This window comes from Falco punctatus (genome assembly GCF_963210335.1).
Source record: "Falco punctatus genome assembly, chromosome: 3".
Classification (NCBI taxonomy): domain Eukaryota; kingdom Metazoa; phylum Chordata; class Aves; order Falconiformes; family Falconidae; genus Falco; species Falco punctatus.
Genome location: NC_137582.1, coordinates 41,856,281 through 41,878,045, shown reverse-complemented (window position 1 = coordinate 41,878,045; position 21,765 = coordinate 41,856,281). Strand labels below are relative to the sequence as shown.

At 46.7% G+C, this 21,765-nt stretch overlaps 1 protein-coding gene and 1 long non-coding RNA gene across 2 annotated transcripts in view; one reads left to right on the top strand and one right to left on the bottom strand.

The window, feature by feature from the left end:
* Positions 1-15,375, bottom strand: part of SLCO5A1 (solute carrier organic anion transporter family member 5A1) — a 95,130-nt gene extending 79,755 nt beyond the window's left edge. The window contains exons 1-3 of the mRNA XM_080378669.1: positions 2,600-15,375; positions 2,035-2,147; positions 448-1,812 (exon numbers count right to left, since the gene is read on the bottom strand). Coding sequence (XP_080234795.1) covers positions 448-1,812; positions 2,035-2,147; positions 2,600-3,051 — 1,930 coding nt within the window. The 5' untranslated portion in view covers positions 3,052-15,375. The remainder of the gene's footprint in view (positions 1-447; positions 1,813-2,034; positions 2,148-2,599) is intronic.
* A 1-nt stretch (position 15,376) lies between these two features.
* LOC308060215 overlaps positions 15,377-21,765 on the top strand; it is a 58,552-nt gene continuing 52,163 nt past the window's right edge. The window contains exon 1 of the long non-coding RNA XR_013926648.1: positions 15,377-20,108. This is a non-coding gene — a long non-coding RNA (uncharacterized lncRNA). The remainder of the gene's footprint in view (positions 20,109-21,765) is intronic.

The window sequence follows — 21,765 nt, the reverse complement described above, 5'->3', positions numbered from 1 at the left end:
AAAGCAGTAACATTATAGACAGAGACTCTAAGCTAAAGGCATGTTGACCAAGATTTAGAAATGCATTGCTTGTGTATTAGCAAAAAGAAGCCTGAAGGGGCAAGGGGAACTCTAACATTGCTTTCTGAAAAAGTCACCAGCTAATGCCAAGTGCTGAAAGGTGTCAGAGAAGCTGGGCTTCCCTGCTGTCCCATTCCCCGTGCAGGAGGGTGTGAATACGGCCGCCCTCACCCACCCTGCATCCACCTCCCCCATCACTGCTCTTCACCACTCCGCAAAAGCTTTTAAAATAGAAAAGCATGGCAATTTTACTTCAAAAGTTCACTTTGGAAGGGAAGCTTAGCACAGGTGACGTTCAGAAGGAACAGGGCAGAAGTGCCTGTAACTGGTCCCTCAGAGAGATCTGGGGTTCTGCCTTCAAAGCACCCCAGTACTCAGATGCCTTACCTAGGTAAAGCGAGGCGTTTTCCTTCTTGACATTGTCATCTAAGTACGTTGGTCCCAAGGTATAGATGGGTGTCGAGCCCATGCCAATAAGAATTTGGGCACAAATGAATAAAGCTACATAGAGAGAGTGGTCGTTCCCGACGGAGTCCTTGACACAGGCCGGCGAGTCCCACTGCTCTTTGGCGGTGCCATTGCCAGTCACGCACAAGCCCTCGTTACTGACAGAGGAGTTCAATTCCTGGATCTGGTACGGCGGAGAGATGAAATGAGGTAAGGAGAAGAGCGCGGCCCCCAGGGCGATGAAAAACCCCCCTACAGCCAGCCAGAGCGGCCTCCGTCCGCGCCCCCCGAAGTAGCTGATGAAGACCACCACCACCAGGCTCCCGATGTCGAAGCAGCTGACCAGCAGCCCCGACTCCGAGCTCTTGAGGCTGTATCTCCGCTCGATGGTGGTGATGACGCTGCTCAGGTAGCCGGAGACCATGAGGGACTGGATGAAGGTCAGGAAGCACATGCACACCAGGAAGAAGCGCGAGTCCGCCAGCACGGCCCGCAGGCACGCTCTGCCCGGGGGGCCCGCCAGGAGCGGCGGCGGCGGGACCGGGGACACCCCCCGGCCGGGCGCCGCGGGCTGCCCGCGCTCCGGCCCCCAGGGGAAGCTCCCGCCGGCGCCGGCCTCAGCAGGCTGGGCAGCCCCGGCGGCGGCGCCTCCGCCCCGCGCGGCCCCGGGAGCCGGTCCCGCAGCGGGGCTCGGCGGGGCGCCGCCGCCGCCGCCCCCCCCGGCCGCCAGGGGGGAGCCGAGCGCGGCCCCGCGGCCCCGCGGCGCCGCCCCGCCGAGCGCGGGCAGGCTGCGGCAGCGCGGCGCCTCCGCCCGGCCCCCCGCCGCCGCCGGCCGCTCCGCCCCGGGGCGCCGCGGCGCCGGGGTCCGCGCAGAGGCCATGCTGGGTCCGGCCGCGGCCTCAGAGGAGCCCGGCCGGCTCCATCGCCGCCGTGCGTCGAGCGCGCTGAGGGGCCCGGCGGGAGCGCAGCATAGCGGGGAGGGGAGGAGGGAGGGGAGGGGGGTGGCCCTAGCCGCGGCCGCCGGCCGCCCCGCCGCACGTGTCAGCCCAAGTCCTTTGTGACTCCATCCTCCCTCTGTCTCGCTCAAGGGGCCGCCCGCCCGCCGGGCCGCCCCCGTTGCCGGCGGCTCCCGCTCCCCGCCGCCGCATGCCCGCGGCGCCGCGCTCAGCAGCCGCCCGCCGGGGCCCCGCGGCCAGCCCGCCCGCCGCGGGGGAGCGCCGCCCGCCGCCGCCGCTCCGCCGCCCGCATCCTCCTCTCTCCGCGCCGCCGACGCCGGTGACAGAGCTCCGGGGGGTTGCTGCCGATCTGCGGGGGCAGAGAGCAAGCACGGGAGGTCAGCGGCGCCGGCCCCAGCGCCCCCCTCCCGGCGGCGCCGGCCCCAGCGCCCCCCTCCCCGCCGCCCCGGCTTCTGCCCGCCCGACCCTGGCGTCTGCCCTGAGCTTCGGGCAGCGCTCGCCGGCCCCGCGGCGGGGGGGACCGCGGCAGCCCCCCGGGGACCGCGTCCTTGGGGACAGCACGTGGATTTACCCAAGAGCAGGAGCGGACACGCGCGTCCGTGGCCCCGGCCAGAGGGCGACCCTACTATTTGGCGCCGGATGCGGCAGCCAAAGGTCGCCGTGCCGAGCCTTTTATTTTCCAGCCTAAAAATAAACACGCTGAAATAAACACCCCGCTACAACTCGCCGACCCGGGGAGCCGCGGCGGGCGGAGGAGCGAGTAACAAAGCCGATGCCAGGCGGCGGGCACACCGGGAGCCGGCACCGCGGGGCCGCCCTGGCCGCCCCAGCTCGCCCGGGTGCCCCCCGCGCCCGCGGAGACGCGGGACGGCCGAGCGACGAGTGACGCCCGGCCCTGCCTACCCCGGCTGCGAGACCAGCGTTTCGCCTCCTTTGTCCGCTTTTGTCTCCCCTGCGCCTTCTCGGTGCGCGGCGGGGCGGGCGGTGGCGGGGTAGCGGCAGCCCGGGCAGCCGCACCCCAGCGGCGGCTCTCCCCCACCCGCGGGGGTGGGCAGCGGGCGGGGTGCGGGAGCCGGCGGGGCGCACCGCGCTCCCTCCTCCCGGCCGCCGCGGAGAAGAAAGACGGGGCTACTCACCGTGCGGGCGGGCGCGGGGGGGCGGCCGAGCCGGGCAGCCAGCCGGGCCCGGCGCTCCCGCCCCGCCTGTCACCGAGCCCCAGGTCCCCCTCGGCCGCCTCCGCCTCCCCGGGCGGCGCGGCGGAGCGCAGGCGCGCCCGCTGCCGCCTGCGGGCCGGGCCGGCCCGGGCGCTCGCGTCCCCCCCGACCTGCCCTCGCCGCTGAGCAGGGACCCGGGGCCCCGCGACCTGGAGCGGCAGGGCAGAGCGGCGGCCCGCCGTCAGCCGAGATACCGCCCCGCAACAGCGCGCGGAGCCCCTGCGGGAGGGCGAGCCCGGCGGCGGGGCAGGCGGTGCGGGGCTGCCCGGTGCCGCAGCTACGCGGCCGTGGCCCAGAGCCGGCGGGGCGCCCCGCGAGGTGCGGGCTCGGATGTCGGCCCCGGGCGGCGTTTGGGGAACTCCGTGTTGTTGCATCGCGCTGTGTTAAAAAATAAAGGGTAGGGAAATACTCGGAAGCGAGACCGCGATCACAGCGTCTGCTGAAAAACGAGAAGAACAAAGGGGCTATTGGTATTTTATTGGATTTTAGCAAAACAGAAAACAGCCACCTGATGCTTCCTTTTGTCCAGGGTCTTGTCTCCAATGTAAATCATCTCCAAAAGTAGGAAACATGCACAAAACCTGGAAAAGCAGTTTGGAGTTTACATCTCATAGAGTTTCCTCTTAATACCTTCCCTCAGTTTATGTAGTGTCTTGGATTGCATTGCTTAGTTTTCCTCTCAATCTCAGTTTTTACAGCTCTAGTACTAAGATCAACCTAGGAAGTCCTGCAAATCACTAAATTTGTTGTGGCTTGATAGAGGGTGAACCGATGAGGTATTCCTTTTTTTGCCTCAAGTTTTAACATAAAATAACACTAAGGAATACAACAAAGTATTAATATTCTAATATACATTTCTGGATAGCCTGTGCTTCTCTGGCAGGATAGACTGGCTCACCACATTTGTTTGCTTATTTATAATCTTGATCAATAAGGTGGTTTCATATGACACCATTTTCAATTTTTGCCAAGCTTATGCTTGATACTTTTTTATACTCGCTTAGCACTCAAACAGCTCAAATTCAACACAGCCAAAAGAATACTTTTTTTTTCCTAGGCTTTCACCACATTTCTCCTGTCAGTAAGGTACCCCCAAGTTCAGTGGTTGGTCTAGGCCTGTAGCTTTAGTATTCTCTTCAATTCAGATAGGTTTTCAAGGATTCTTGAAAAAACTCATATCAATGATTCTTTCTATATAGGGTCCCTAACACGGCTTCTTCTGTTTCATCATCCCACAGCTTTTTTTTACTGCAGCTTCTCTCCTCTTGTTTCTCTTCCACTATCAGCCCCTCATGGCCACAGCTTCCTTCATGCTGGCTCTGGCACTCAAGCTCAACCCTTAGTAAGCTCATTCTGCTCCCTGAGATGGCAGGAAACCAATCCAAGGGAAAGAAACTTTTTCTTCTGGGTTTATGAGTTGGATCACTTCTTCAAAGATGGGAGCACAAGAACTTGGGGGGGGGGGGGGGGGGGAAGGAAGAGGGGAGGTCCATTGTAGAAGAATGAAGCTGGGTTAATTAACATTGATAATATACAGCTGTGGGCTGCCTTCAGGGGCTGCGGGTTGGTCGATGTAGATAAGGGGCAGGTGTGGCTGGTTCTGTTAAGTGGTTGAGAGCCAATGAAGAGGGAGCAGCTGAGGAAGAAGCAAGAGGAGATCACACACCCTGGATGAAGTGAGACCAGGAGAAGGCAGCAGAGGGACTGGAGTGAAGAGTATGCTGGTGTGAGATGGTAAAAGACCTTGTTGCAGTTTGAAAGTCTAGAGAGTGCTGCGACAGTCCATGGGGGAAGAGGAAGAGAGGATAGCCCATTTCAGAAAGGGCAAGCTCTTAATTCATCTCGGTCATTTCACTGAGCCATCCCTGAGATAATATGTGTAATTCAGCTGGCAGGCAGTAACCCATTAAACTTCAGTAACTGCATTGCAGTTGAACTAGTACGTGAACCAATAACTGCATTTTGTAAGCCTTACACACCATGTGTATGGCACCCCAGCGCCGGGTCCTGCTCTTGGGTCACACCAACCCCACACAGCGCTACAGGCTGGGGCAGAGCGGCTGGGAAGCTGCCCAGAGGAAAAGGACCTGGGGGTGCTGGTCGACAGCCGGCTGAACGTGAGCCAGCAGTGTGCCCAGGTGGCCAAGTACCGGAGTATCCAGAGCCTGAAAGGAAGGAGACAAGGCACACAAGAGGTCCCTCCTGGTCACAACACCTAGTGTGAGCTCACCATGCTGGCCAAGGTCGGGGTCATTAGCAGCAGTACTAAAGGAGACTCAGACTGGAACCAAAGACGGGGAAGGGTTAATGGGGTCCATCATTCCACCGGAGTCTTTAACTGCTAGGGCAATTTCTTTTGCAGCTGAGAGATGTCCCAAGAGTCTGCCCCTAAGTGGCACAGATCTCCATGCCCAGCTCTGAAGGGCCACCATTCGTACAGGTTCGTTCATGCTGTATCCCTGGAGGTATTTAAAAGACGCGTAGATGTAGCGCTTAGGGACATGGTTTAGTGGTGGACTTGGCAGTGTTAATGGTTGGACTCAATGATCTTAAAGGTCTTTTCCAACCTAAATGATTCTATGATTCTGTGGTTTATACATCAGCTTTAGGATCTTGTTCTGTGACCAGGATTCCTAGCCATTATTGTATAAACCCAACAGTAATTTTCATGAGATGGCAGAATAACAGTAAATATCACAAAAGCATTCTCCAATCTTCAATCCCATGGGGAGATATAAGGGTACAGCATTCCCAGCCTTCGCAGCAGTTGCAAACAGTACAGCCTGCAAACGGGTGCAATTCCAGCTCTTCTCACAGTGGCAAACCTATCAAGAGACAAAATTGGCTGTAGGGCTCGGTGAAGATGTTTGTTTTAGGAAGTTACTTCAGCTGACTACAGCTGCCAAAATGCCTGACTTCCCTGCTTTTGGCTCTGAATGCTTAAATAAGAGGTTAGCTGAGCAAAGAGAGTATTTCTAGTCTGCAGTGGGTATGAGAATCCAGTGCTAAGTGATGAATGGGAAATCAGTATCACTCTCTTCACAAGTTGATTACAGAAGGTGTCACAATGGTATCCAAGTTCACAATAAAACATAAATGTGTAAGACTTATTATGCAAACTTCCTTATTTTAAATTTTACAGTAGTAAATTTATATGGTATTCCTCAAGCACAAAGCAATCGGTGTTGCAGAACAGTCTGTTTATGGCTGCAACTGCAAAAGAACATAGTTCCCATTTAGCTAGATTAAGGACATGGGCTGTCATTCTACTTTTGATTTATTTGTTTTAGTGAAAGACAGGCTCTTCATCTTACCAGTTCCCAAGTTCCCAGCTGACAAACTCCTTCCCACCTGGACTGCCCACTCTGTGGTGGTGAGTGCTTGCATAGCACTCTTGGCTGCTGTTCTTTGAGGGCCATAACCTCCTGGCAGAGAGATGGTAACCATCAGCAGAGGGGAAGAACAGTACCTTAACCCAGGTTGGCTTGGTCTTGTGAGCTGTTTCAGTTTCAGAAAGGAAGGTAACAGAGCTACAAAGATGCCATCTTTTTAAGGTCAGACTTCAGTTGTGATGGATTTGGGGCTTTACATGTCCTCACTAGTCCAGGTTACTGCTGACACCCAACAAGGTGCCTCAGCTTGGTCTATTCCAGGCCATGAGGAGAGAGAACTTGGCTGAAGTGTGGTGTGAGTTGATGGCTCTGCTTTTCCTTCAGTGTTCCACATTTCCAGCCAGGTTTTCCACTTGATGCTATGCCACAAACGCAATAAATCAACACACTTGTCCTCCTTCCCCTTTTCCCTCACACTGCTGCCATTTTTGGGCAACATCTGCTCTTCATTCCCAGCCCCATATTAATAAAGCAGTAAGCAAAACAGGATGTGCATTAGGAGGCTAATGGGCTTTAGGTCTTCCCAGAGCGTGAGCACTGGGAAACATAAAGCGAAAGGACAAGTAACTTCACTCCTCAGGGACCCTCACCAAGTTAGCATCCTAATGAACTCCCGGGGGCAACTCACTGCTGGGAGAGAGCAGCTTATTATTTTTATTTGGGATGTCAGAGAGAGCACTTATAACAGCAGATCCTAAACTAAAGAGCTCATTTAGTACAAGAAATGAGGTTAACCATAATCAGATACTGTTCAGATAAATCCACCTTAATGTTGGTCGGTCTCCAGAGAAGAGCTAGTTACAGTTTCATGAATGAAATAAACCATGAATGCCATGGAGGTGCAAAGCAACAGGGGAAAGGAGGAAAAGAGAAAGATAGACTCGGAAACAATGGTTGAACTTAGGGGCAACAGCTATCAGCATTAAAACTGATGTCAGAGAAGAAAGGGCTACCTTTTCACACTGACGTCATTCTTCCACATTATAGTCTGCGCTGTGCCATGCCCTCCCATCCAGAGAGCAGCCCCACGATCTGCAGCGGGGCCAGGGCAGTGGGAGCGATGGGTTCAGTTGGCTGTCCAGTGATCATCAGGCACGGAGCGGAGTGAGCTGGGCTCGCATCAGTCCAGGGGGGCCAGTCAGAAGCAGCAGGTGGTAAGGCTACCTGCAAAGGGTAGCACAGGGAAGGCTCTGACATGCTTTATCCATTGCAGGGCTGAATCTGGCACCCTGCCTATAAACATAGGCTACAATTTGAGTGCCTAGTAGCAGGGTAAAGCCCCTGACACCTATATTAGGCATAGTGGTGGTTCTGTAGGGCTTACTCTTTTATTCTAGAAGATGCCAAGTCTCAGGAGGTAAGTTATAGTGAATCTACTTGGGATAATCTTAACAGTGTGTTCAAAATTAGACTTTCCTTCTCAAGCAAAAGCCCAGTGTTTAAGTGTGTGTGTCTGAAAAAGCTAGTTCGGCATCTTAAAAGTGGGACTGACTCTCAGTTATTTATGTCTGTCTTCTGTGTAAGTACACACAGAAAAACTCTTCATTTCGAAAAATAAATTTAGGTGTAAAAAGTCCCAGGTTTTTTTATACATAAGGAGTATAAAGAATAAAATAAAAGTTTAAAAAAACTAGAAGAGAAAGCATGGAAGAAACAAGGAGAAACTAAAGCATGTTTTCTTCTGCTACATACCATTAACCTCTGGAGGTCATATTGATAAATGTTAAGTGACATACGAGGAGTAGGGGCTCTAATTTCCAATCCTGCAACATGTCAGACTGTGCTAAGTATTTGTCTAGTGGGGTGGAGGGAAGGGGGAGGATACAGGAAGCTTTCAGAGTCAGCACAGGACCTACGTATGGACAGTCTCTCAAGTCAAGAGGAGAGCCGTGAGGGCTTCCTCCATCCCTGTGCTGAGGAGCAGGCCCTTGCCACCACTCTGGAGCTGGACTAGAGCCCCTCACTCGAGCACCACAGTGTGCCAAGACTCTGGGCAGCTCTAAGCCACAGCTCATCCTTGCAGCACAGTGCTGGAAGCACTGCACTCTAGCCTGGAGCAAGGAATATCTAAAAGCAGATCATCCACCAGCTAATCATCAAAGATGCCTTTTTCCCAAGTTATTTACAGGTAAGATGTACCAGATTATTAAAACAGCAGGATACTTTGTTAGAAATGTATAGAGGACTGTGGTAGCCTAGCAGCAATAAAATGAGATATGGTATATGCCTTGAATGCAAAGGCACATTTAGTGCCTATAATTGTTTCCTAAGATCTATAACTCTGGTTTTAAGCCTGGTTTTTTCCTACTGCCACAGCGGTATCAGGCATTAAGGAGACATGTTATACTCACACAGTCTACATGGGAGAGGAGGACAGGATTTGTGTTGTGCCTTTCTGTGCCATTTCATTCTTTCTGTTCACATTTTTTCCCTGAAAGTCCCAGTTCCTCTACTACTTCCTGCTTTTAAAATGATACAAGTATTCATCTGAAACTGGGGAAGCATCCTTTGAACCCAGGATCAAAGCTATGAAAAAAGACTAAACCAAATTTCCGTCTCTCTCATTCACAGACCTCGTTTCTCAGCATCTGCTGCTTTGTTTCAATGTCACCTTTCAGCAGCCTTTTGGCAAGAGTTCTGTATTCATGTATAAGCTAATGCATTTATATTTGATTAATATATGCAGTATGACCTTAACCATCCTTAAACATTATTCTCCCCTCTACACTTATATGCCTTTAAGTGTGCTAGTTTTAAATGTTGTGACAAACTCAAAATACTTTGACATAACAGTTTGAATCGGTTTAAATTCTTTGCCTATATCCAAATTCAAAATTCCGTATTAAAATAGAACATTTGCTCATTTTTTTTTCCCCCCACCTGATCAGTAGTTTCTCTCAGGGGAAACACACTGGCCAAATCACAAAATACCAGCGCCACAATAGAAGAAACATGGAAGAATTCCACCAAGTAAAAATATCCTCTCCGAAAGTCAGTACACAGGAATATAAAAATGTCTGGGAACTCCTGGGTCATCATCCCCCAATCCCAGTTACCATAATGTGATAGACTTTCAGTCTACTGTGGGCCACAGTGTGATCACAAATTTCACTAACGGCAAAGTGTAGGGGGTTTAGTACAAAACAAAACCCCACAAAATATACAATGCACCATTAAACAGAGAGCAAGAAAAAAAAACAATTACGTAGCTAGCTTCTAAGTAAATCTGCTCTGTGTCTAGAGGTAGACACATTAAATACATCTTTCTGGACCATGCCAGTGTCTGAATTGGTGCTCCAAAGTGGCATCCCAGCCAGTCATCTCAGATGGGGGTCAGCAATGTGCCACCTAGAATCAACCCTTGTGCCTTCACACAAAGGGAAAGAGCATTTGTCCAGGGAAAGTGCATGTCATTCAGATCCTTTAAATAAAATCATAAGCAAGTTTAACTAGTGAGTATCAGTAGAGTAAATGAACATTGATTAATATAGAGAAAGGTAGCACAAAACAGGAATAACACAAGAAGGAGTGATGAGAATAGACTCTCGTGAAACACATTGCCATCTAAAATGTGGTTTAATATAATCAGTTCAATAAATCTGAGAATATTAAAAACGTTCTTCAATTGCCAGTACAGGTTAGCTTACTCCTGTTTCAGTAGATCTGAAAAGGGAGAAAATTGCTGAGATGAGGTGAATTATGCTCTGAGATAAGTCCATAAGACTTCTACTCTGTACCTCTGGAGTGGTAAAGCCATTTCAAAGCCTTGGGGCTACTGTACATCTCCGGCACTTAAACCAAATTCTCTACCTAGAATATGAAAAACAGAAAGGAATGTAGTGAGCTATTTGCAATTATCTGGGCTGAAGCAATACAGTGTAAAAAGCAGAGATACAAAAAAGTAGGCAGGAGAGCAGCTGGTAAACACGCACCAATGTTTAAAGCAGATTTAGGCCAGATATGAGATTTTTGTTGGGTTTTGTTGGGTTTTAGGAAGAATATTTTGCCCAGAAAGGCACACTTTACAGCCTTAGGGTACCTATTCAAATAAAACTGGCAGGTCTTGTAGAGGAATGCAGGAAAAATTATCCTGAAGTTATGTATTTATTATTATAAGGCTGAAGAAAGAACCAAAGGAAATGCTCTAAGAGGAACCATATGCTGAAACATTATTAACCTTTTATCCTTGAAAACATGTTTTTTACTGTGGGCACTCCAAAGGCTTATTTCAGCAAGCGGTAGCCTCTGCAGCTGCTGACCCAAGAAAGCTTTCAGGCATGGCAGGCATGGAGCCTTATATATGAAATCCAATGATAAATTTAAGCTATTTCAGCCTCCCATTCTGTGCTGAAAACTACCCTGATATTGCCCTGAGCTCTAATGTCTGTGGCCCGAATTCTCATCTGAGTTATAGGACAAAGCAATTCTCCTGGGTTCAGGAAAATGCCATTGGGTTTGTTCTACCCATAGGACTGAGATCGCAGAGGATGAACACTGACTAATCCAGTATTCATCATTTGGGCAGGGGCTGGGGAAACCTACTGCACTGGAGCTGAAGTGAGAGGCAGCAGAGAGATGCAATGACCATTGACCTGATGGGTCCTGCACACAGTGGGTTTGGAGCCTCTAGTGTTTCCTGAGTGTCACCAGAGATAGGTGGAGATATGTTGGACTGAGAGGATACCTTCTCAAAGGTGGAAAAGCAAGCTACCCCCCTTTTTTTCTCCAATGAATTTGCTGCCCTCCATCTCTTGTTGCATGCTCTACTGCTGCCTCCAGATGTGATCCAGCTGCCTCATTGCTGTTAAGAAGAGGAAGGTGACTATTGAAGAGCTTCTTTAAATGATAATATTCTGTATCAGCTAAGCTAAGTCACCTGTCTGTGCAGCTCTTCAGCTTAGGGTCACAGATAATTGTAAGATACTTATTGTTGTGACATTTGGGGGGAAGGCCTATTCTCATTTTACCTTTAGTTAGCAGGTTAAATCATAGCAGGAAGATGGGACATTTTAATCAGAAACACTGGCTAGAATAGAGAGCGGTATTGCCAAAAGTGGAATTGCAAGAGGGGCTGAGGCACTGCAGTTCCTTCCTCTGCAAATGCAGTTTCCACTCCACTGTGGAGGGAGGAGGCTTTATCTGCTCCCTTCCTCCATTCACCCCAGCTAGCAGCATGGTCCTGGCCTGCACACTAAGTAAATTTCATTTTGTCTGTTATATTTGTGACCAATAAAACAACTTGCAAAAAAGTTAGGGATTGAGCAGTAAAGGCTGTTGACTCAAGTGTGCCCCAGAGCACTAGTCCACTCAGCCAAAGCCAGGCACTATAGCCCTCCTTTCACCCAGATGATAATCTTCTATTTTCTTATTTAAAAAAATTCTTTGTATTAATTGTTACATTATTATTAGACATTTGTAGGGACTGTTAAGACCTGGGTGTTGTGCAGTGCTCAAGGACACACTGCAGAGTGTGACCTCAAGGATCTCACGGTAGGCTTTAAGTCACATAGGACATCTCTGGGACTTCTGCTCCTGTTTTCAGCAGGGGCAAACACTGCCCCTTTATTTGCCCCATCTTACTGCCTTTACTACTCCTCAGAAACCCTTCTGGTCCACAGGGACAGAGCTTGTGTTTGTACAAGAAATGCTGCAGTGCATTAACCTTCATTATGCAACATTACCTGTGGTGAATGGAAATAAATTATTTTTACATATAAAATAGTGATGTAAAATTAATCCTAAAAAGCGTTAAAAGGAAATCCTGCCTAGAATGATGCTTCTAAATCAGATTTTCACTCTGATGTTTTTAGTCTGTCATTGTTGCCCCTGCAGCTATTATTTTGTCTTTCATGCCATGACATTGCTGGATCTGAAATGCCAGAAAATGGGCTTCCTATCCATCACCTAAAGGAAGAGTTGCTCCCAGCATAAGGCCAAGACAATGTAAGTAAAGCTTCAAGGGCACTGTTAGTGGGCTTCTCTAAGTATTAAAAATCTTGTTTAGAAGTACAAATATTACTCAACAAAGTGAAGAAGAGCAGTAAAAACTATTATTACTTATGTGCACACATGCGTGCACACAGGCACATGCACAGAGACTATACTCATACTAGTAATAAATAAAGGGAAAGAGTTGAACTGAAGACTGAAAGAAAGGGTCTGAATTCAATGGAGCTGTATAAAAACAGCGGAGAAGGTCATCCAAACTGCAGTAGAACCACTGGAGAAGGTGATCCCAGCTGCAGTAGACATTTCAGCTGTCTCCTTATACAGTGCCTAGTGTAACTCTTTTTACTGCTCATCGTATAAGCAGAAATTCCCACTGACATGCATTGGTTTGTGTTCTGTGAATTAATAGATGGGGGCAGTGCTGAGTGCAGCAAGGGCTTGGGTTTTTTAAGTGTTAACTACACTCAAGAGGTGAAATGCTGTCCAAAGTCAAAGAGTAAAACCTTGGCCCCACAAAAGTCAATGGTAAAATTTCCATTGCCAGGCACTTATTCTTGAGGTTATTACCATCTTCAACCCATTTATTATCTTCCGAGAAACAAAGAACCTACATGCATCTGAAACCTCCTTAGGAGCATCTTCGACTCTATATCTGTGGGATCCTAAATACCTGGAGAAAAAAATATATGGCCCAGTCTTCTCAAAGGAGAACAGGCTGGAGAACTGGGAGTGCCAGTCCTGTCTTCTCAAACATGACTTCTAGTTAGTGCCTCTGAAGAAGTTAGTGCCAGCAAAGAACTTAGCCCAACGGTCTCAAACCATCAGTCCCCCTCAAACATGGCACTGCCTCACTCTTCCCCACTGGCGAGGGCCAGGGCGCAGGGTGCCAATGCCAAAGTGTATGTGCTAACCACCCCTCGAGGAGCCTGTCCCTGGCAGCAGGTCCTATGGAGAGGGACAAGCAGTGGCAGACAGCCCTCCTTGGGAGATGTGTTTTTCATTAGGGCCCTGTTAAAAGGGACTCTGTGCTGAGAAGTTTGATGCCCCTGCCCCCCTGCCAGCCTTGGGTCAGCAGTTTTCAGCAACACATATATCATTTGAACAGGAAGAGAGGTATGGCTCCCAGAAGGATGGCTTGACAGCAAAAAGCCAAAATTACCTTTGAAATTTAAACTGTTTAAAGACGGTAGAAGTTAGGTTTTTATGCAGGGGTTGTAGACTAAGAAATCATGTTGTCCAGCAGTCCATGAAAAGATGAAATCCTTAAATTCAGCAGTATTTTGAAATGTTTAGTGTAGTTCAAATATATAAGGTAGAAAAGTTATCTCTCTTCATGTAGACAGCAAAAAGCCATTCACACTCAGATACCTGAGGGAAGAAGTTTGGCATGTTGGGTCTTCAGACAGAATTCAAACTAGTCTTCAGGTGCAAATGAATTCCTCTGACTGCCACTCTCTCAAGCTCCTCTGCCATCATTTACAATTTGTCATGTCTTCCTGCATGTTTCCTACTTTCCTACTTTTCAGCCATAAAAAGGGAAGATGAGAGAAGTCCCCAGCTTTCAAATACTCCTTCTTGGAAGACCAAGAACAATTTTGAAGCAGAGCACGTGATAATATGCCCATTGTTCACAATCTAAATGAAAATGTGCAGCATCAGCTTTTAAATGTCAAGGTCATTTGTGGTATTTCTATTTTGAGTAAAATGGCTCCTGCTGTTTCCATGGTTTCACCTGAAATATGTACTGAGCCTCATTGTTAAAAACCTTGAAACCCAACCATTCTAATAAAAAAATAGACATCCTTTTTTGTAGGTAGTTAACTTGAATTTAAATACTAAGTGGTCTGCATTTACCCTGGATGGGTTTATGGATCTCTACATTGTATTTGTGAACAAAAGCAGATGTTTGGATTATCCAGTTTACCCTTCTTTTTGGCATATTGGACAATTACAGCTTTAATTATTTCTACAGCATAGGTTGTGTCTGCAGTAGAAAGATCAGCTTTATTGTTCACCACACATAAGGAAATATCAGCTTTATTAAAATAAACTATTGAGAAAACATAGTAGCTCGCAGTCATAATGAAAATGCAAAAGAAACACAATATTCTTTAGGAATTTTAAAAGGTTAGTATTGCTTCAGCTTGTGTTCTGTAGTTCACATGTAACTGGAAATATTAACAGTTATTAGAACTGCTAAATTTACCAGGGCAAAATAGTAATTTTCCCATGATTGCTGTTACTACTTAATAACTATTAATCAGAAACAGAATGCTGGAAGGAGATTGAAGAATGACTCAGAATAAGGCAAGGAATAGTTTAATGAATATTAAAACCTCAAAATGCAAAATTAAAACTGTGGATGCTGAAAGACAGAAGATTTCCATATTAAGGCCTTCAGCACTGTTCATGTTAAGTTGCCAGTTTCAGTATAATCATCTTTGCAATATTACTGGCATAAACTGTCTTTTGTCACCAAAATGAGGTTACAGTGATGTAGCTTCACTGATTTAGATAAGATTGGAGCAGATACCGCCTAGCGAGGAATTCTGTTCTCTTATTAAATGGACACCTTTATAGCCCACTTTTAAGCAGAATATAGAATATAATCAAGTGTTGAACCAGGTCATTACTTAAATTTGTCTGCCTTTTTCTTTCTTTCTTTTTCTTTCTTTTTTTTCTTTCTTTCTTTTTCTTTCTTTTTTTTAATTTCTTTCTCTCTTTCTTTCTTTCTTTCTTTCTTTCTTTCTTTCTTTCTTTCTTTCTTTCTTTTGAAACATCTGTTAGTAGACTGTCAATCAGCTGAAGCTCACATCATTCACAGGACATCAGTCTCAGGTACTTTTCTCATTTGCTAGTTACTCTTTTTGCAGCTGTAGAAGACGCAGCAAATGTAAGTACATAGAGGAAAACTGCCATTTTATAGCTGATAAATGATAGTTTCATGTTGTGGAAAGTCTGTTAATTTCTCCCTTATCAGTCCAAGGGATTTTTAAAGCAATGAATGGGATCCAACTCACTTAACTATAGTTGTCTAATATGTGGCCATCCACCTTGCGTTGATGGACTAGGCTCCATATTCAACAAATACAGAGGGAAGTTGGTGGTAGTCCTCTAGATATCTTTTGCTCTTTACTTTATATAAATATAGTGAAAAGCTAGTTACTGTAATGTGAAAATACTTAGAACATCTGTACAACAAAGTAGCTCAACAGTTTTGCTTAGTGTCATCATGATTTTATACAAAACTAGAGGACTTAAGACTTTTGATTACCTTTTTTTATTATTATTTGATTTGTTTGATTACTTATTATCTAAACATGTTATGTCTATATCCGTACCCTTCAGTGTTGGTTTTTAGTTAGTAGGGAAGAAAAAACAAAATTTGCATACCTTATATATTTTCCTAATATAGATCAGAAATCCTAAAGAAAATAATCAGAAATCCTAAATGAAATTATAAAAAAGTACAATTATTAGTATCAGCCTTGCTCACTTACATTCTCCATTCCTCCTATCCGTCCCTGTCCCCTTCCTCATCCAGTTTTCCAAAAAGGTCTGTCCCATTGCTATGCTAGAGGTCACCTAGTAGGTGTGCAGGAGGATGTCCAGGTCCTATAGTGCATGGTCTCTGCATCACAAGACAGAATATGCTGACCACAGAAGGATGAGTCGTTCCTATCAGACTCACAGCACAGCTCTGTATTCTCATCTTGTTCAACTAAACAAGCTAACCTGAATCTAGATTTCAGAACAAAACTACATTACACAAGCAGAGGTTGTGTCAGATCATCAAAGAGGCATCATGAAGAAATAAAGTAATCCATTGGATACAGCAAGTGCATTAGTAAGCTCTTAATCTTTCTTTTTTTTTTTTAAGATTTTCTACAATCATTTTTCCTGTCTTGCCTGCAAAATAAAATCTCTGCAGTCAAGAGTTTCAGTCAAGAGTTTATAGGGAGAGCTTCAAAGCACTGCAGACACGAATTTCAGATACCTCTTAGCTATACAGAGCCCTTACTCTTCCCTAAAAGAAGACCATACGGTTGGTGCTCTGCTGCCAATTCAGTCAGTGGTAAGGAAGCACAGATTTTTAATCAGCTGTGTTACTCAGGCAAGACTCTGTTGTTGCTTCTAGTATTAAAGAATATAAATATTTTGAAATAGATTTTGCATAGATAACATGAAAATACCTTAAAACATGTTGATACTTTCCATCCTGTAAGACATTTTTGGTGTCTAAATGTAGGTATCTACGTAATCTAAGTGTAGTAGTTCCTGCTGTAGTCACTGATGATAAAACGCTTGACTCATTTGCCAATTATAGATGTCAAGTGCCATGAAGGACACCTGGGAGCACTGCACAAAGAGGCAGATATGGCACAAATTACAGAGGAGACGCATGCTTTTCCAAACTTCAGCAGGAGATCAGGCAGGACACCAAAGGGCATTAGGTTCCTCCATTAGGCAAACTCAATAGAGTCTGGAGCTTCTCCTCCTCCTCCTGGGGCCAAGGGTAATCTGCATCTTTTATTGGATGCAGTGAGGAACGTTGCCACAAAGGCTGAGGAAAAGGCTGAAGTACTTAATGCCTTCTTTGTCTCAGCCTTCCTTTTGGTTCTCAGTCCCCTGAGCTGGAAGACAGGGACGAGAAGCAGAATGAAGTCCCCATGGTCTAGGAGGAAATGGTTAGTGACCTGCTATACCACTTAGACACACACAAGTCTGTGGGGCTGGATGGGATTCACCCAAAGGAACTGAGGGAGCTGGTGGAGGAGCTTGCCAAGCCACTTTCCATCATTTATCAGCAGTCCTGGCAAACTATGGAGGTCCCACTCGACTGGAGGTTAGCCAGTGTGATGCCTATCTACAGCAAGTGCAGGAAGGAGGATTTGGGAAACTATGGGCCTGTCAGCCTGACCTTGGTGCCAGGGAAGGTTATGGAGCAGATCATCCTGAGTGCCATCACGCAACATATGCAGGACAACCAGGAGATCAGGCCCAGCCAGCATGGGTTTATGAAAGGCAGGTCCTGACTGACTCACCTGATCTCCTTCTGGGGCAAGATGACCTGCCTAGTGGATGAGGGAAAGGCTGTGGATGTTGTCTATCTAGACTTTACTAAAGCCTTTGACACTATCTCCCACAACATTCTTCTGGAGAAGCTGGCTGCTCATGGCTTGGATGGGTGTACTGTACACTGGGTTAAAAACTGGCTGAAGAGTGGTGGTGACTGGAGTTACATCCAGCTGGTGGCTGGTCACAAGTGGTGTTCCCAGGGCTCAGTACTGGGGCCAGGTCTGTTCGATTTCTTTATCAATGATCAGGACGAGGGGTTCAAGTGCACCTTCAGTCAGTTTGCAGACAACACCAGGCTGGGTGGGAAAATTGATCTGCTTGAGGGCAGGAGGCTCTGCAGAGGGATCTGGACAGGCTGGACCGATGGGCCGAGGCCGAGTGCGTGAGGTTCAACAAGGCTCAGTGCCGGGTCCTGCCCTTGGGTCACACCAACCCCACGCAGCGCTACAGGCTGGGGCAGAGCGGCTGGGAAGCTGCCCAGAGGAAAAGGCCCTGGGGGTGCTGGTCGACAGCCGGCTGAACGTGAGCCAGCAGTGTGCCCAGGTGGCCAGGAAGGCCAACAGCCCCCTGGCTTGTGTCAGAAACCGTGTGGCCAGCAGGACCAGGGCAGTGACCGTCCCCCTGCACTGGGCACTGGTGAGGCCACCCCTCGAATGCCGTGTTCAGGTTTGGGCCCCTCACTGCAGGAGGGACATTGAGGGGCTGGAGCGTGTCCAGAGACGGGCAGCGAAGCTGGTGGAGGGGCTGGAGCACAAGGCTTATGAGGAGCGGCTGGGGGAGCTGGGGGTGTTTAGCCTGGAGAAAAGGAGGCTGGGAGGGGACTTTATCGCTTTCTACAGCTACCGGAAAGGCAGTGGTAGGCAAGTGGGGGTAGGTCTCTTCTCCCAGATTACAAGCAACAGGACAAGAAGAAATGGCTTCAAGTTATGCGAGATGAGGTTTAGGTTGGGTATTAGGGAAAATTTCTTCACTGAAAGGGTGGTCAAGCACTGGAACAGGCTGCCCAGGGAGGTGGTGGAATCACCATCCCTGGGGTTATTTAAAAAAATATGTAGATGTGGTGCTTAGCAACATGGTTTAGTGGTGGACTTGGCAGTCCTGGGTTAACAGTTGGACTTGATCTCAAAGGTCGTTTTCAACCTAAATGATTCTGTGACTCTGTGCAGACTGCTGTTTACAGGCGACTTGAAGAGCTCACAGCAGTGAGCAGTCTGTCAGCTGCATGTTACATTTCCACTGAGTGTAACAAACTTCTAACAGCTAGTTCCCATGTTGTTACCTACATCTAGGTACCTAAATTTAAGTGTCTGTGATCTGGTGCTGAATCTCACCATGGATGTGCGGATAAGAACACAAAGTTACTGAGAATTGCAAAGACAGGAGTAAAACATGTTGTGCAGCAGGTAACACAATGTTTCAGAGAACTTCCGGAATTGGACAACTGGAACAGGTTGATGGGTAAGGTCCCACTACAGCAAAGTATTTACAATTAAGCATGCAACAAGTTTTGTCTTTATTCAGTGAAGCATCGTTGCATATTCTGGGAACTTAGGATGTGCATGCCAGGTCTCCTGATTCAGGACTCAAGCTCCATCTATATACACGTGATGTCCTAGACTAAATCTCATGCTTGTGCACAAGGCTTTGCAACCCCTACCTCCCATGTACAAACCTCAGTGGAAATATGAAAAACATTAAATTCAGCTAAGTGGATTTCTGAGCACAATTATAAGATAAATACGAAATCACATCATCATCATCATGCTCAAGCGCTCACAATAGCTCCCAATTTGTTGACATACATCAGCTGGTGAAATTGCCTTTGCCTAAGCAACACAGGGGGGTTGTCTTCAGGTGCACGGCTTTAGTTCTGCAGTGCACATGCAATTCAGGGATGCATCTTTGAGCAAGGAGTATTTGAAGTTGAATTTAATTTTAAGAATCTTGCAGACTATGGATGATTGGCAAAAAAGATGGAAAACATGTCTTCCCAACAACTTTGTGGCTTTTGGAAGCTATGCAATAGCCTTTTACAAACAAATTTATGGCCATAAAGAAGCATTTGACTGTTGGATTCTTCAATAGTCAATGGGAACTTTGTAATAAAAATGTTCATTTATTCTTAGTTCACCCAGAATTTTGTTACTGTGAACTTAGATGAAACTCAGTCCTCTTCACTCTGTGGGCTGAACTGAAAAATTACAAAAACAAATAGTCATATTCTCATGGAAGAAGCAAATTCTGGTATAAAATACATGGCAAAGAAGAAAATACTAGTGTTCTAGCCTCTTAAAAAATACTTAAATTGGTCTTGTTATATAACCTAAGTATGGCTCCTTGCCGGGGCTAGAAGGATGCTTTTCTTGCATAGGTTCTGTAGATCTGTGCAAAGTCTTAAGCTTGATTTACTCTTTCAGGATCTGCTTAGAATTTGGGGGAGAAAAAACTGGCAAACTTCAAGTACAGTTATTTTATTTCATGAAAAAAAAAAGAAGTCCATTCCTTAGTAAAACAACATAACAAAAATGTCAGCCTTCCCAAATCAAAGGTGTGGTTATTTCAGTTGCTTTTTAAATGAAAGCCAATCTTAGCTTAATTTGATCTTGTTTCTCCAACCCCCATCATTTTTCTACATTCAGCTGAACAACGTGTGCCAAATGCATTTTCAATTAATAAATGTTTGTCCAGAAGTTTTGCTGATACTTCTACTGAAATGGCAAGAAGATGCTGATCTGCTTACCTTGGTGGTATGCTCCCCAGTCTGTTTTTACACAAGCCCTGCTCCTCATACTTGGAAGGAAACTCACAGTTCTGTAATGTAAATGGGCTTTGTATCTCCACAAGAGACTCCACCACCCTGTTGCCTCCTTTTGCCCTGCAGAACCAATGCAGACTAGTCCTGGCAGAGTGCTTCATCCTTACCAGCTGTGAAGAGAGAAGAGCTGAAAGTCACCACTTTCCAGTGTATCTGCATTTGCATTGTGTGGCACCTCCGACTCTTACAGACTGAGGTAGGTAGCTCTGTTCCACCTCTTTGGATTTTGTCTTTCCTCCTGTATAGTGAGTAGAGGATGCTGGCCATCCTCTTTTGAATGTCTTGACTGTTACACCTATGTATCCCTGTCATAAAAACACATATCAATCTAAAGACCTTTTTTGTCACCCTAGTCCTCTAACCCACACCTTTCAATAGTTCCGTCCTCCTGTACTGACCTCCTGGTTATAGGACCAGCTCTAAATATCTGCCTACTCCTCTCTTGCCCTTCTCAATCCCTTCTCCTTTCCAGTCTCCTTTCCCAGTATGGTTTTCACTTTCCATCTCACTGCCACTGTGCTACAGGCACCTGACCCACAACTCATCTCCCTGCATCTCCTGAACCCAGAGGTGCATCCTGGCCCTGCTCCCTACTGCCTTACTCCCAGATGGGACCACCACAGCTACTGCCCCACCAGCAACACGGTCTGAATCCAAAAGCACAGCTCTCACCTTCCAGCAGCAGAGTCCTCTTTGCGCTCCCCAGACATTTTGTACCCATTTGGTAGAGGGCCAGAGCCTGAGGTAGGCAGGACCCAGGCAGCCGTGTGCACTCTGCATCCCATCCTGAAATCTGTGGCTAAATATGAGTGAATTCTTTAAATGTTTTCTTGTCATGCAATCTTCCTCCCCAGGGGCATCCTGGTTGTCTGAGGGGTTTTTTTTTCCCCATTAAGAAATCATTTCTTTAATTTACCTGTTTCAGTGAAACATCAGGTTGTTTCTCAGATCTCATTATTATCCAAAGCCATGAACTCCATCAGCATGAGAACAACCATCAATAAAATGTTGCACTACATGGCTATGTTAAATCAGTAAAACACTGTTAATAAAACCCAGAAATAAACTATCGATTCAAGTGCGAAAGTAGAAAAGCACTTGGTGAAAGATAGAGCTAGCAGGACCCAAACGCTGGTAGTATGCAGTAAGCTCCAAATACCTAAAATGAGAGCTCATTACATGTGCTGGGCTGTTTGCTGCATTTGATTAAATCCTAGTCCTGTAGCTGTGACTCTGGCATTTTCAAGCCAAATCCTCCATCAGTGTTAAGAATGTGGGCTCCCCATGTAAACTGGCTGACAGTCTGATCCAAACTGATGCTACAAATACATTAACAGGTCCCAAAAAGCAGTAGGAGATACTGTTACTATTAGTAGCTGATCTATTTGAGGAAAGATGGACCAAGTATGATGAAGAGGTTAAAAGTATGTTCAAAGATTTGTGTGCTTGGCCACTCTGCTTTCTGTCCCTGTTACCTAACATGCTCACCTTGGAGGAAACCTCTGATTTAATTAGAAGTACCAATCTGGGATTCGTGCACTTACATAACCAAGCACCTTGGGAAAGAATTAAAAAAAGACCTTTTACCAAGAATGCTCTCCTCAAATATTAATTATTCATGTTTTTAATAATTACAGCATAGATCTGCACAGCTAGCCAGCTCACAGTTTTGCATATTCTGAATTAAAATAGTTGCAGGCAGTTAAGGCCAGAACCTGTGTGATGCTGATCATACTGCAGAAATATTATGGGTTTCGTCTAGTTTTCGTTCTTCACTTCTATAACGAAACTTCTTCTGTTTTCTAAAATATATTCTGGACATAGAGAGTTTTTTATTTTTTATAGCCAAACAA